This window comes from Taudactylus pleione, unplaced genomic scaffold (genome assembly GCF_031769625.1).
Source record: "Taudactylus pleione unplaced genomic scaffold, aTauple2 ptg000541l, whole genome shotgun sequence".
Classification (NCBI taxonomy): Eukaryota; Metazoa; Chordata; class Amphibia; order Anura; family Myobatrachidae; genus Taudactylus; species Taudactylus pleione.
In genome coordinates, this window is record NW_028284943.1 from 3,135,206 (window position 1) to 3,151,156 (window position 15,951).

At 43.6% G+C, this 15,951-nt stretch overlaps 1 protein-coding gene across 3 annotated transcripts; it reads right to left on the bottom strand.

Moving 5' to 3' along the window:
• Positions 1-4,371: 4,371 nt before the first annotated feature.
• On the bottom strand, positions 4,372-14,062 carry TMEM234 (transmembrane protein 234). Of its 3 annotated transcripts, none has more exons than XM_088451264.1 (6): positions 13,919-14,062; positions 11,105-11,496; positions 7,170-7,236; positions 6,975-7,067; positions 5,241-5,312; positions 4,372-4,390 (listed from the first exon to the last, which is right to left on the bottom strand). In XM_088451264.1, exons 2-5 carry the CDS (start codon positions 11,270-11,272, stop codon positions 5,242-5,244), a joined length of 399 nt encoding a protein of 132 aa, XP_088307390.1. In that variant the 5' UTR covers positions 11,273-11,496; positions 13,919-14,062; the 3' UTR covers positions 4,372-4,390; position 5,241. The 3 variants fall into 3 exon arrangements, with proteins under 3 accessions (XP_088307390.1, XP_088307389.1, XP_088307388.1); XM_088451263.1 differs by lacking the exon at positions 4,372-4,390 and having other exon boundaries at positions 4,819-5,312; positions 11,105-11,290; positions 11,374-11,496; XM_088451262.1 differs by lacking the exon at positions 4,372-4,390 and having other exon boundaries at positions 4,819-5,312.
• Between the last annotated feature and the right edge of the window lie 1,889 nt (positions 14,063-15,951).

Sequence of the window (15,951 nt, forward strand, 5' to 3'; positions counted from 1 at the left end):
TAAGTGACTTTTTGCCCTACTACCTATTTTTAATTCTACTGCATAGGGCAAGTATAATCCTATCTGAACCCAAGCAAAGATTTCCAGGTTTATGTAAAACAATAAAGACCCCATCTCTGCAGATTTCATTCAATCTAATGGTCAGGCTTTTGGATTTTTATGTTCCTGAAAATAACACTAGGGCTGGTTCAGTGGTGCTTGCGTGCAGGAAACTCGGTGGGCGTATGTAGCTCTTACGCATGAGGTGTTTGATACTGGAATGGTTGGATAGGCTAGAAGGCTGGAGTATGGAGTAGAGTACTGGACTGGAACACTGGGGCTGGAACCAGCTATGCTCAGGATTGCCAGACTGGAACCAGCAAAAATCTGGTGACCAGACTGAAATCGGTATTGATGGTGACCGGGTTGGAACCAATAAAACTGGTGCCACTGTGTACTGATAAAGATCCACTGGATGTGCAGGCAGCACAGGTGGAGGAGCGAGAGCCACAGGAGCAGAGTGGGAGATGATCTGCTCACTGGTACAAGAGGCAGCAACGGAATCAAATATGTTAGAACAGAACCCAAGGATAGAATCTTAAGACCTGGAAGCAGGGATATGTCTACTTGTGAGTGCACCAGAAAGGCTTTTTATACCACTTGCTGCACTGCAATCTGTAACCTGATGTACTTGACTGAATCCTCTTCAGTCACTGGTGGTTGAGGTGTCAGCTGACCTGTCCCAAGATGGCTGCACTCAGTACACATAACTGGATGGAAAAGTTCTGGGGACATAGCATGCCTAAACTCTGAACAATGTGCAGCTGCCAGAGAGCTGCAGGAACGCCGGGATCCCTGCTGGAGGAGAGTTACCCATCTTACAGGCAAGTGACGGGGAGCCAGCTGCTGAGTCCTGACACTAATTACTTAACATTGTACTAAAATAAAATGCAAAGATCTTAGTGACAAAAATTGAGTTATTCCTTCCTTGTTCCAGGCTGGGACTTTCAATGGTCGCAGGCCGAACAATCAATATAATTATTTTAACATTGCTCAAACACCCTCTTTGATTATTGCCCTGGATGCTGTGAATATATCTGACAAAGTAAGCTGGAACTTTGTGTCAAAATAAGGCCTGTAAGAGCTTTAAAAGTAACTTTATGTATGAATGGCATATCATAACCCCTCAGCTACAATCCCAGTCAATGGTTGTTCAGCACACTTATTCAAAGTTACTAAATGGTATATTTTTGTTCATATTGCTGCTTAACCAATATATCAGGTATCTGCATTGAAGGTAATGACTACAACATACCGCTATATGTAGATGACATTTCCTATCCATCACATGCCCTATTACTACACTAAATTTGGAGATCTCTATATAAAATGGGTGTGAATAAGACATAGATCTTTGATCTACATTTCGCTCCTTTTAGCAAAAAATTGTTGGCAATCATTTATTTTTTAAGTTTAGTTATTGAAAGCACCAAAGGATTCACATGCACCAAGTTACAACAAAGCAATAAGAGTAAACAGGACATAATAAAGCCAAATAGGAAACTAACAGTTGCAGATCTAGGAGTCGCAGGTGAAGTGGATCAATCTGGGCTGCAAAACTACTAAAGATTAGTTGGCATTAGTATTGGTTGGTTAATTGATTATGCCATGAGGTAGAAAGGGCCCACACTTTATGAAAGGAAGCAGAGAAGTTTCTCAGGATGCTCGATGTGTACCACATGTGGTACATATACCAAACCCGGTTGCTGATTGAAACATGGGTGGGCGGTTATGGCTTTTCATAGAAAGCAGCAATATGGTAAAATAATTTGGAGTGTTTTGGACAGATCCACCAAAACCGCATTAAAGACCCCTGTTAATTGCAATTCCTCCAACAGGGTAGATGCCAAGAAGCCAAGTAGGGATGTATTACCAGTCAGCCCATCCTCTTGATCTAGCTGTACTTTCATTTCATATTCCCATTGGAATGGAAACAAATCCCTTTCATAATCAGAAATGGGGAGTAGGGCAGGATAGAGTGATGAAATAAGACCCTGTTGGATATAAATTTTAACTTTAATTGGCAACCCACTAAAATTAAATATTTAGGTGTTTATATAATTACCAAACACATCACTAAACTGTACACAGTCAAATTTCCTCTGGCTCATTCAAGCAAAATCTTACTTGGTGGAACAATCTTCTGAAATCCTGCAGTTGGATGCAAAGCCCTCTTCAATCCATGTTTTATATTCATCCAAGTGAATTACACACATTTTAGAGGTTACTAATTGTCTACTTTGTCTCTCGGCATGGTTGGCAAGGGGAAGATGTATAATGTTTCTCCCAGAATACTATGGACCTCATTCAGAGTTGGACGTAAGCGGCCGCTCGGTCGTACGCATCCGATGTTTCCAAACCACGCATGCATACGGTTAGTTGTGCACATGTGCGTACGAGACCTTGCGATCCAAAATGCTGTCGATCGTACGGCTTACGAGCAGGAAGTGGCTTCCGAGAGCTGAATGACATGAAAGGCCGTTTGTGGGTGTTAACAGGGGTGGTGGTCTAAAAACGCAGGCATTGCTCAACGTTTTCAGGGTGTTTAAGTGGCGTACATAAATTTCCTGCTACGACCGGCATAGAAGGCCGGAAGTAGTAAAACGTCACTCTGCGAGCAGGTTAGAGGCCTAGCTGATCGTACAGCTTGAGGTTGGGTATGTGCGCTCTAAAGCACCAGAGTACAAATCGAAACTATCGAATGTGACTGATGTTATGTTTGATGTTTCTATTTTGTGCCACACAATGCAAGCAGCTAATAATCGTTTGTTGTTGCTAATAACACTGCTAATTGGCTTGTAATTGATTCAGTTGCGTTTGCATTAGAGAATAATAACAATAAATATATTTCAGGGGGGTGGCTTATTCTATGCGTTTTTTTGTTAATTTTTGATGTAATTTGCACACAACACAAGCGGCTGCAAACATCAGAAGAAAATTAACATACAGCGACTGACGACTGATAACGATTGACTCGATCGCTAGCTGCTAGCTAGAGGAGGTGCTTTGTTCATGTATGGGCGTCACTTTGGTTGCATCCGGCCGGCCGTGCAATTGCTTCCTTTTTCAGTTTTGCGGTCGTTAGGTGTACGAAAGCGGCCGTTTACGACCGACTCTGAATGAGGTCCTATGTCCCAAATAATTTTGTTAAGCAGAGGATGTTAACTGGAAAGAGCTATTCATAGGATTTAGTTATAGAGACACTGAGATAGTGAACTGTCTAGGTTTCCTTTGAATATCTAAGCTGAGCTTTGAGAGATTTCTTTATTTATCTTATAAGTGCAGTAGAAGGGTCTTTATGGTTATTGATGTTATAGCCATACAGCGACCCTAAGCTAGATAAGTCTTTCAAGGAGTTAGGAGAGAGCTACAATGTCTAGTAAAGGTCTAGAGCATGTTGGTGGTTAAAGGGGCAATTTTATAATTGCAATTGTTTAATTTTCACTCAACTAATATTGTGATTATACTTAATCTTTGATGCCAAGAGCTCAATTGTCAGAGCTACTATAAGGAGGGAAGGAACCCAATCCAGCCTGGCTCTGTTACCTATACCCCTTTCACATCGATATGCCAGGTCGCATCCAGGATTTTGATTATGCGTGCATCCCTGGTGCGTCCCACCTTAGACCCCATTCAGACTGGCGGCCCAACCCGTCCTATTGATAGGTTGTTGATGTCACTGCCATCATCTTTCTATGCTTGTGAACGGGACCTGGGTCGCACGAAGTTAAAAACCTTGCACCCAATTTTGGATTACCACAGGTATGCACGCTCCCGATACCCGCGGTATCCAATTACAAAAAAAAAAAAAAGTGGTCGCAGGGTTTTCAGAGCTGAAAACCCAGCGACCACTTTTTTTTTTTTTAAGTTGGATACAGCGTAAAAAAAAATTAAAAAAATTCACACTTTGCTGCCAGGGTCTCAAAGCAAGTCCCGCTGATTCTTCCTAAGATTAAGATTTTAGGAAAAATCAGACTTGCTCTGGGAGGTGCTCAAAAAAAAAAAAAAAACTGGCGCTCAAACAAGAAAAAACCATGCACCTAATTGAATAGCAAAAATCCTGCACCTGCAGGCAAAACCTTGCAGGTGCAGGATTTTTCATATTCTCACCCCCAATAGAATATGCCCCTGTGTCTTGTCTGCATTGTGGATGATGACCTCCCATCCATTTTCATAGTCAGACAATGTCGACATACTGAACGTATACCAATACACAGGCATGGGGTGTATTCTCAGCTTTTTGACCAGGATCAGCTACTACGAAGACATGGCCCTAAAGGTGTGATTGGATTTTCACCTATATGTAATGTAATCAGGAACACCAGTATCTCTCAGAAGAACCTGTATGAACCTAAACAGAACAAAAATTCTGTTGGTAATATATTCCCAGCGCAGAAAACATTACTACTCGGGGAAACATGTAAGAATGTTAATGTAGAGAAATAAATATAAGTGCACTTTGCAGACTCATGAAACACTCCCGGTCTTCTAGCTTGGGGGGGGGAGGTCATGGAGAATGCTCAGGGTAGACATAAGCAATAGCTTCCCACTGGCCTGGGAAGTCATACTAGAAATAGAAGCACCACCCTTCTAAGCTATAGGGATAATTTATGGATTGCAGGTGTGGCTGTCACATGCTCTGGAAAATGCTCTGCATGGAAACAGTAAAAATGTCACATAACAGTCCAACATGCCATCACTTATACCACCTCCTTTATGAGAAACAAAGATGTATATGGTTAATTAGAACTAAACCACAACCTAAATAGAAGACCCATATTTGTTTATTGTTACCTAAGCAGATGTATCAAAAGAAGGGTAATACAACAATGGTTTCACATCAGACTCATACTACATAATTTATTATGCTCACAGTAAAGTAAGAGACTGACTTGGATTATAACCACCTTATTTTGTGATCTTTTATATCTTAGATTCTTTACCTATACACAGTTCTATGTACAAACCATTACTATCATCTACAGTCACATGTACTTGATCCTAGGAGGACACTTCAGTCCATCCAGCTGAAAACTACACAGAGTGGAAAACATTTCCAGATGATATATTTTCAGCCTGTGTTTCTGATTCACAATCTGCTGTACTTCATATTCTTTGGAGATATATATATTTTTTTCCCCATTGAACACTTTTTGCCAGGTATATTTTGGGAGTCTGGTTTGTCCAGTGTGGTCATTTACCTCAGTCACTGACAGAGCTAACCACACAGATAGTGATTCCCAGTGTGGTGAGAAGAAGCCCAAGGACAGCTCCTGCAGACAGTCAGTGAGAAAGGATCAGATGAACAACATGCATACATACATAGCAAACAACAAAAACACATTTGTCAATGAAGTTTTATTTGCAAATCTAACCACGCATTTGGTCACAGATCACAAGGTATGGTTAGGGTAACAAGATTGAAGCATTACTCTGACTTACATTTTGCCCTATAATAGGTCCAGAATTTTGAAAATGAGAGAGTATAGAGCTATACTCGCACAGTTTTTATAACTCACCCTATGTAACAGGGTGCGAGAACATGTTTCTCACGCACCCGCAATGGCACAACATGCATCTAGATGTTTTGTCATTGTGAGGATACAACTTGGGTAATGTAATAGAGTGCGAGTGTTTATAGCCTGAGCAGGTGAGAGTTACACAGAAACATGCACAGAACCACAAGATCCGTGCATGCTTCAGTGTTTAAAAAAAATAATAATAAAATGTTTAGTTAAAAAAAATTACGTGCGGTCCACCTTAAGAGCACAACCAGAACTGTGCTTTCCTGAGCCGGTCCTGGTTATGGAAATACAGGGGACAAAATGAGTAGGGGTCCTCTATTTTCCATAACCAGCAGCGGACTCTTTCTAACAGGGGGGCTAATGCCACAGCCCGGGGACCCTTTCACCAGATCTCCCAGCCAAAGCATTGACACCTGACCTCTAGTCAGCCGAGGCTGGAGATCCATGGGGAGGCGGGGACTCCCCCAATAAAGGGGTTCCCCCTCTCCAGGGTACCTCAGGCCTGGGCTGATAGCCTGTGGGTGTCAGGTTGATTGTGCAAAAAAAAAATTATATTGTCTTTTATTGGAGTACTAGAGGTCCCAAGCAAGCGTCTCCTGCATGCTGGTTACTTTGAGAACCAAACCGAGAAGTACCATTGGAGACTGCTCCGGCTGCTGCTTTAGCAGCCTGGGACAGTCTCTCAGTGCAGCCCAGCACTCAGCAGCGAGTGCTGGGCTGCTGTGGATGGGGAGCTGTGCCGGACCCGGGTAAGTAGTACCCACTCGTGGCTCCCAGCCCCCTTTCGGCGCCCCTGTGTACGGGCGACCGGCTGATTGCACGTACACACTAGCCGATGGACAGATATGTCTGCAGACATATCTGTTCATTGGCTGTGCAGCACAGTCAATGCGATATGCAGGGGTGTAGAGAGCCACGCCGGGCCCCGGTATGGGGCGCTGTGAGCCCCTCAGCCCAGCGCAAAGCCAGAGATGGGCGCGATCAGTGTGATCACTCCCCCCTTCAGGCATAGGAGATTGCTTGCGGCTGCTTAGCAGCCGCAAGCAATCTCCCACTGCAACCCAGCACACGCTGTGTGCTGGGCTGCCGCAGAGGGAGGGAGGAGGGAGGAAGTAAAGGGGGGCGGTGCCGGACCCGGGCCCCCGCCAGGCCGCTCTGGAAACCCGGGCCCGGGTAAACTGTACCCGCTCCCCCCCCCCCTCTCGGCGCCCCTGGCGATATGTCTGTGAACGCCGTCATTCACAGACATATCGTCTGTACACACTGGCCTATAGGGGCATGATATATTGGCAGATCAATTGATCGGCCAATATATCAGCCAGTGTGTACCCAGCATTAGTTAAAGCTTTAACAAATATATAATCACTGCTGTCCTTGTGTACAAACTTAGCACGCAAAATAGTGACTTACCCCTTCCTCCAATGTCCTCTCCTAAGATCCTCCCACTAACCACTGTGAAGACCAGTGCAAGAGAATTACAGATTGGGACTGCCAAAGATAGCTCTACCGATTAAGAAGAAAAAAAAAAAAAAAAAAAAGAAGAAGAGGAAGATGAGACCGTGATAGTATTCTGGATAAAAGGGTTCAGACAGATCTAAAAGTTACCTGTTGATGCCAATGTAAGGTAGAAAACCACTGAGCCACTTTGGTTCAGCAAAAACGGGATAATGTACTGAAAGAAGGGAAACACAAGGTCAGGCACTGTCAGCTACTTATATACGAGTGCATTAAAAGCCATAACTTATCTTGAAACTTAATAGTAATGGAGTGTTTATATTTAGTGCGAAAACGACCATTACTAGTAAAATGGATTCATAAACAATTTCACAAGCACAATAGTTATCTTAAATGTTCTATTTAATGATTAAGGCAGTGTGTGCAAAAATATTTTCTGTGCGATTTGTATGTTTGACATGTCTTAGCAAATATTTAACCATGGAAACAGTCACTTCAGACCATAGTATGTTTCCATGGTTACATAAGTTCCTAAGAAGTCTTCATGTCTGCAAAATGGCAACAGACATATGACTTCCAACTGCCCACTTTTAGTAAGAAATTCTACCTAAGTATCAGGAGCTATTAGGGGTATTCAATATGGGTGCGATAACATGTTTTTTTGCGTTAATATCGCACTTTTTAACGTTTTTGCGTTAATATCACTTGTTTTAGTTTTACACCGTATTCAATTTCAAAGACTTATCACAGTTTTGAAAAGTATTTGATAAAAAACGGTGATAACTTTTCACCATTGAATAGGTGTCGAAAAAAAGTGCAGAATTGGGGTTTAGGGGTGCAGGCTTAAAAAAAATAGCCTGCACCCCTGAGATTGACATTTAAAAAAGAACTGTGTCAAGAAAAGTAAAAAAAAAAAAATAGGGACACCCCAAAAAATAAAAAAATTGGGGTGCAAAAAAAAAAAAAAAAGGGTAAAAAAACCCACTAGATTTTGAATTAGACCCAGATATGTAAACACGCATATATGAAAGAGGTGTACTTCTTTTTCACATGACTACATTAGAGGTTATGCATCATAAACACCAATAAAACTGAGACAGCAGGATTTGAGGCAGTATAATGTATAATTAATGATAAAGAAAAAAAAAATCAAACATATGTTCTTGCTACATAGCTGTCTAGTATAAGTTTCTACTTTGTTGGTAAATCTAAAAATAATTCACATTTTATACTGCACAACACATTACTACAAATATTGATTTTGTCAGTTTGAGATTGTTTTGCAAACAAAAGCAAACTGCAAGTCAACCATCGCACTCAAAGTGTTATGGTTATAGACAGACTGAGACTTCCAGCACTAAAGGCCCCCATACACAGCACGATAGGGCCGATATCGTACCTGATATCGTGCTGCGTGGTCCCGCAGGGTCGTACATCACATCCCCAGGTCTTCCTGCAAAACCATCAGATCTGGGATGCGATGTACGATCCCATTCAGATGAAGAAAGGGGAAGCCGGCATATCGTGTGGTCTGCGGGGATCGCACGATTGCCGGCGGTGACAGCACAATCCCGAAGGATCGGCAGTCGCCCTACACAGTGCATCGCACTGTGTTTGAGCACCTTAAGCGCATGTGGTATAACGGATAGACAATGTCTAGATCAGGGATTGCTGAGCTCGGGGGCCGTATAAGGCCCCCGAAATCATCTGGTCTGGCCCACAGAGCTTTATTCTCATATGGCTAGCAGGGTGCCTAAAATGTCACCCTGCAGCCAGAATCTATGCTCTGGGGAGTCCTCAGGATGCTCTGGGCATTGCTGTAATCACCGGCGATTGCGGCTCCAACCCCGTGTGACATCACACGGAGGGGGCATGGCCTGCACCGGGCTCGCAAATAATGTTATATGCATCAAAATGGCCCTCGGCAGAAAAAAGGTCTAGATAGACACCAGATGCTAGACAGTCAGTAGTTAGACAGGGACAAAAAGTCGACAGGGACAAAAGTCAGACACTAAAGTTTGACATGTAAAAAGGTCAACATGTACAAAAGATCGGCAGGGTCAAAAGTTCGGCATGAAAATGGTAATTTTTTTTTTTAGCCCTAATCTTCAGCCTAACCCTCCCCTTGGTGCCTAACCCTAACCCTCCAGTAAGTGCCTAACCCTAACAAAAAAAGTGTTGACCATTTTTGTGTCGACCATTTTCTTGACGAACTTTTGACCATGTCGACCTTTTGTACCTGTCGACCTTTTTACATTTCGAACTTTAGTGTGTCTGACTTTTGTCCCTGTCGACCTTTTGTCTCTGTCTAACTATTGAGTGTCTAAACATCAGGTGTCTATCTAGACATTGTCTATCTAATTACTGTCTGTCTATAGTCCGGAACCCACTAAAAAGATTTAATGACGAACGATCACTGTTCCAGCCCCCATTAATATGTATAGCTTCACGTGCGATATTGTGTGATTGGCCGTACTGCACGGCCAATCACACGATATCGCATGCGACCGCGGGAGCATGCAAATCGTGCATACAAACTGCACGATATGCCCAATTTGGCCAAATCAGGCCAATATCGTTCAGGTGTGTACCCAGACTTAGGGTGCATACACACCTGTATGATATTGGCCCAATTTGGCCAAATCGGAATGACAAATTGGGCATATAGTGTAGTGTGTATGCCCAAATTGCGCGTACACGCGGTCGCATGCGATATCGTGCGATTGGCTGTGCTGCACAGTCAATCATATGATATCGCATGTGAGCCTGTACAAGTTAATGAAGGACGGAACAGTGATTGTCCCGTCTTCCATTAAATCTTTCAAGTGTGTACCGGCAATCATGCGATGTTCAGGGTGAAGGCAAATCGCCCTGAACTTCGGCACGATTGCCGGTCGTTTAGGTGTGTACCCTGCCTTAGAAAACAGGTGACTATAGAAGGCTACAGCCTGATTGCAAAGGGGTGAGATTTTATTTGCTTCCTTCTACAAAGACTTAAGGACTCTGGGACTGATTCAGACCCGGTCGCAAGCGCTGAGTGCTCGCAACCGGGTCGATGGTGGCCCAGAGCGCATGCGCATGACGGAGCCAGCTCCGTCGTGCGCATGCGCGAGACCTGGCGAGCGACGGGCAATCTGTCGCTCCGGGTCTCGCACCAAAGGGGCGTGCTGTCGATGTTGAGTGACAGCATGCCCCCTTTGGTGGGTGGGCCGGGGGGGGGGGGGTGGCTGCCCAGACGGAGGCGTTCCCATGAGAACGCCTACAGTTTGGGGGCGGCCCCACTGACATCACAAGTGATAGCAGTGGGAGACCTTTCGGCTCTGTTTTAGCCGAGAGCTCTCTGGGGCTTGTGGCCACGAGACCCTAACACAAGGGTCTCGTCGCAAGCCCGATGGTCGCGATGGTCTTGACCATCGCGATCATCATCCTGGCCACTCGCATTAGCTGTGGGTGGCAAAAAACCTCCCTGATTCAGAGCGAGCGCTCTGTCAGAGCGTCCGGCTCTGAATCAGCCCCTCTGGGAGCTATTTAAGAAGCAGTAGTAACCCCTTTCACTTTTTTTTTTTTTTTTGCTGGACAAAGGTGTCATCACCATTTCCTTCTATCTAAATGTAGATACACTGCAGAGAAATCACAGATTTCTCATTTAGCCCCTGTATTTCTGTAGGTTACCCCATCCCCATAGCCTGCAAACGGCATTACCTATATCTGGCAATAGAGGATCTGCAAAGCCAGAATGATGTCTGATCCCCGCTAGGTAAAGCCACTGGCCGCGTATTTCACAGTGACCCTTCGCCTGCAGTGCTAGGCTACTGAAGTACAGAAAACCCTTGCAGAAGTGCATAATTTTCACAAGAGCTCCAAAAGGAGCCCCTGATTGATAAATAGCAGCTTTACTAAAATCTGTAATGCCATAATAAGCAGTGATACAGATTTTTTAGTAACGAGTGTTTTACATAAATGACTCTGTGCATACTGTTAGCAACACATCATTACATGATTTACATTGCAATTTCAGTTATATTTTTTAAAATACTAATTAGTAGTTGAAAGTTGGTTGTACTGTAAGCAGTTGCCTCTCTTACCCTATAATTGGAGAGGAGGAACCTGGCCTCACATAGCAGTCTCCACACTTTCCTCTCTTCTTTCACACTTTCAACACCCTCTGCTCCTCTTCTCAGAAAGGGGTTAGTGACTCCCCAGAGTAAGGACACCAAGAGCAGCGAGAACAGGTCCCCAGCGGCCAGAGACATGGGCAGCTTTTGTTGATACTACCATGAGCAAGCAAACAGTCACAGTGTATACATCACCTCTGTACCAGGGCAGTCGGGAAATGCTGTATATAGAAACCTACTTCATGGGCCTGATTTCATTCTGTATAAAACCATGGTGACAGCACTTCCGCCTCCCACAACCATAGAAAGCAGGATGTACTAGGTGTACTCTATCACTCGCACTTCCGACTTCTGCTCACTCACTGAATTGAAAGACATTAGTAAAATTAATACCGTAAAAAATAAAATTGCACCAAAGATTAGACATAGAAGTTAGGAGACACCACAACAGAGGGACAGGTTCTTCACAGAAAAAGTCATGTAAAATAATTCCGGGGGCGAACTGAGGGCCTGATTCAGAGCCGAACGCTCTGACCAGAGCGCTCGCTCTGAATCAGGGCCCTCCTCCATGAAAATGGAGCGGCCTCCTGGCCGCTCGCATAGCTGTGGGTGACCACCCACAGCATATACGAGCGTCCATGATGATGGTCGCGACGGTCTTGACCATCGCGACCATCGGGCTTGCGACGGAGACCCTGCGGTAGGGTCTCGCTGCCGCAAGCCCTGGAGTGATTTTGGCTCTATCAGTGCCAAAATCACTCCCACTGACATCACTAGTGATGTCAGTGGGGCCGGCTTCAGAAGGTAGGCATTACCATGGGAACGCCTCCGTCTGGCAGGCACGCCCACCAAAGGGGGCGTGCTGTCAATCAACATCGACAGCACGCCCCTTTGGTGCGAGACCCGGAGCGATGGAGAGCCCGTCGCTCGCCGGGTCTCGCGTATGCGCACGACGGAGCTCCCTCCGTCGTGCGCATGCGCAGTGGGGGAACATCGACCCGCTTGCGAGCGGGTCTGAATGACCCCCTGAGCTTGACACATTTAGTTGGTGAAACTAATGGTGCATACACACGTATCGATTGAAAAGGAAGATTTGAACGATAACGATATAGTTACCTAGTTACCTTTCCAATCGATCTTTTAAATGGTCCCTACCAAATTACCTTCGACCAGCGATGCGCGGCCACGTATGGACGGTAGCGAGCAAGTTACTATAGGGAAGTTACGATAGGAAAGTTACCATAGCCGTCGGTAAGTAGTTGGCGTGCTGGATGATTCATATTGATCATCCAGCATACTAGGGAAGGTGCATAACGTTCTGTCAGCGATATTGTATCGCTGACAGACCGCTCAGTGTGTACGCACCCCATAACACAGACGCTCCAACATGACCCTTTCCACCCTGTACAGACTGCTCTGCTCCAGGACTTCCCACCTAATTTATTATTGCAGTCACCTGTGCTGAAGCATCTGTCTCATCAATTACCTAGTTCAACACAGATGTCTGCAATCATAAAATTAAGTTGGAAGTCCAAGAACAGAGCAATTTGTACCGGGTTGAACAGGTCATGTTGGAGGGTAGGCTAATGGAGAATACACACGGTCAGATTTGTCAGATGAACGATTGAATGATTTGAGCGATTTTACCATAGATGTGAACAACTGAACGATTTTTGACTGCATTAAAATGCATGGAATCGTCCAAGTCTGACTGCAAACACATCAGATGTCAGATATTGTTATCTGACCATCGGGAACACGCATCGTTCAAATCGTTCATCTGACAGATATGTCAGATTTTCCTTTAGCGATGAACTGAACGATTTTTTAAATCGTTATCGTTTAGATCTGAAGGAAAAATCTGACCGTGTGTATGCACCTTAACACGGGAGTTGATAATGGCATCATGGGTGAACAGGAAAGGGGAAGTTACGGCAGGTGAGCGGTTTGTGCTTTTATGTTATAGACTATGTGGCCTGCTGGTGTACCTCCTATTGGATCACCATTATTTTGCAATTAGCTTAGCTCCGTGTTCTGGAAAAGCAAACTATTGTGATTGTACAGTCCCCCACACACAGAGTGATATAGCGGCCGATCCGACGGTTTAGAACGATTTCGCCCCGTGTGTGAGCATGATATCGCCCACTGCGTGCTCCCATGGGGTCGTCCGTTGCTCCTCTGCATGTTCAAATGGTCTGGAGGATCGACGAACGATCCAATGCAGCGCTATGCGGGTGGAGGGTGCCGGCATATCGGGCGGTCGTCCACCGGATCGCTCCGTGTGTGGGGACCGTCTGATATGTCAGCCGTCGCATTGCAAGGTGCATATCGCACCATGTATGGGGCCCTTTAAATCGTTCTGTGTAGAAACAATTGTCACAGTCACACATGTATCTCCTTCCACATGAGCAGCAGTCATTCATCGATGGCTAAACAGACTGGTTTTCTAACGATGTTTAAACCCATCAACCATCGATGGTACAAAATTCAATGGCCATCACTAACCTAAACTGATTGCGAACCTTTTGAAGGTTGCCAGCAGCCTGAGGATGAATACAAAAACCAGAAATTGATTTAAACTTTGCAAAATATACGGGGGCAGGGGAAAAGAGACAATCTCCAGTACCTGAATGGTCACACTGCTTTTGCTGTTCCCTGTTATGTCTATGAAGAGGAAAGGTGACCAGGTACTGGTATGAAAGGAAGTAAAGGTATCAAGCTAAACAAGGAGCATGGTGGCACACCCTGTTATGCTGGGTAGAGCAGGGTATAACCACCACTTACCTTGAGAGCGTTATCTTGTGGAATGAAAGCAGAGAGAACAGAGCTGCTATAGGTGCTCTGCAGTCTGCTTGTATGAGAAGCCAGCAAGTTACATGACCCAGAGGTGTGTCTGGCATACTGTACTTTCGCATTCAGCTAAATCGCAACACAACATGGCTGATTATGATCCCAGTCTGCTTCCGTATGCATAGAGAGAGCCAATCGCATTGAGAATAGGAGGATGGACAGTAAGTCCTGCCAATAGTACAGCATTTGAAGTAACCCAATCGGCAAAATATGCTACTTTGATAGACACTGAAAATAGCCAATCGCATCACAACTGTTGTTGTGATATACATACAATATTTCTTTAAGATTAAGCGAGGAAGCCAAACACATAGTAAACAGAATTATGGGCAGTGAATCCTGCCTATAGTAAAGCAGTTAAGTAACCTAATTGGGCAGAGGTAATTCTGTGATAGACATTGAAATCAGCTAGTAACCTTATAACTGCGGTTGTGATAAACATGCAGTCCTTGCTTAATGCAATTACTATTAAAATGTAAAATGTTAACAATAACAATTATCTAACCCTTTAAACAGGAATAGTAGCAATCTCCCTGAAGAGTGTAGCAACTCTCTGATTGCACCTTACCCTCATTATGAAGCAGTTATATATATATATATATATATATATATATATATATATATATATATATATATATATATATATATAACAGATATATACATTCAAATGGGATCATATCATTTCCCTGCATTGGGTACAAGGCACAATGATCTCTATGACTACATGCATTTTCTGAAAAGTATTGGTGTGTTAGATCTTACTAACTGCTTTGGGGCTCATTTACATTTGGATGTAAATCAATTTTATGACACGCCCCTCAGATGTAGCAGTACACGTCCACTTTAACGCGCACCCATAGGTGTTGCTTTCACAATCTCCCTGAAATGCGAAGGCCTGCTTTACTTAACAGGATCGACTTAGTTTTGCTTTTTTAACAACTACGCTCTTTCAACAATAACAAGAATTTGTTTTATTTGTGATAACGTAGCTGGTACTCATGTTTGAGACACATAATACATTCAAATCTCCTCACTAACGCTGGGAGGAGGCGTGGGAGTGCCCTGCTGAGCCTGCTGGGACATTCTCAAACCACAGCCACGCCTCCTCCCAGCATACAGAGAGGAGCAACGTAGAGAGGACCGAGTGACGCAGTTAGCACGCCTCCTATTCCTTTGGTTGGCCCTCTCTCTGTCCCACCACAACCAATTTCCCGCCGTTTTGGCTTGTTTTGTACAGTACGTCCTCGGCTTTTGTTGGGAATGTGTGATCTTTTTAACTATTTTTAACATTGTTTAATTTAATTTTTCATAAATATTAAAGACATATGCATATCTCAAAAACTAGAGCCAATTGAAAAATAAGCATGGCATATTCATGATCAGGAGCACGAAATTTATCAGAATCGATTCTTAAATCCCTGGCAACAGAGTGACTGTTCCCCAGTGTAATTATAATTAATTATTTGACACTTGTAAGTAAATGGATCCACAATACATGATATATATATTTTTTTCAACAAAATTTTTCTTTATTGAAGCATAACAGATATATGACATAAAATCGGAAATAAGCACATTCACTTGTGAGTATAGTAATTTATAGAAAAATAACCATTGTCCGGTATTCAAACATATTAAAATGCCAACACATTACACAATGGTAGATCCATAAAAAGAATATAAATTAGATAACAATAAAATAAAATAGTTCCCAACCCCAAATATATGATATATTTTGATTAACTAAATAAGCTTCCGCTTTCCCAGCACATGCGCGATGCTTCAGATTCCAGGGTGTTGGACAACAAATTTGTGATAAGTATAAATAAATAATATTGCGCTTCAAAACTAGTTTTGCAACCCACATTGTTTTTTGAAATGCAATGTTGCTAGTAAATCTTTAGTTACATTCAACCGATATGTTTTTTTACGTATTGTGAAACTCCACGATAATAGGATTGTTTTTG

Bases quoted from the DNA above. Each gene is read 5' to 3' on its own strand.
- TMEM234 (XM_088451264.1), bottom strand. From the start codon at position 11,272: ATGTCTCTGGCCGCTGGGGACCTGTTCTCGCTGCTCTTGGTGTCCTTA. The intron at 7,237-11,104 runs GTAAGAGAGGCA...CCCTTCTTTCAG, and splicing joins TCCTCCTCTCCAATTATAGG to TACATTATCCCGTTTTTGCT. The intron at 5,313-6,974 runs GTAAGTCACTAT...GACTGTCTGCAG, and splicing joins AGAGGACATTGGAGGAAGGG to GAGCTGTCCTTGGGCTTCTT.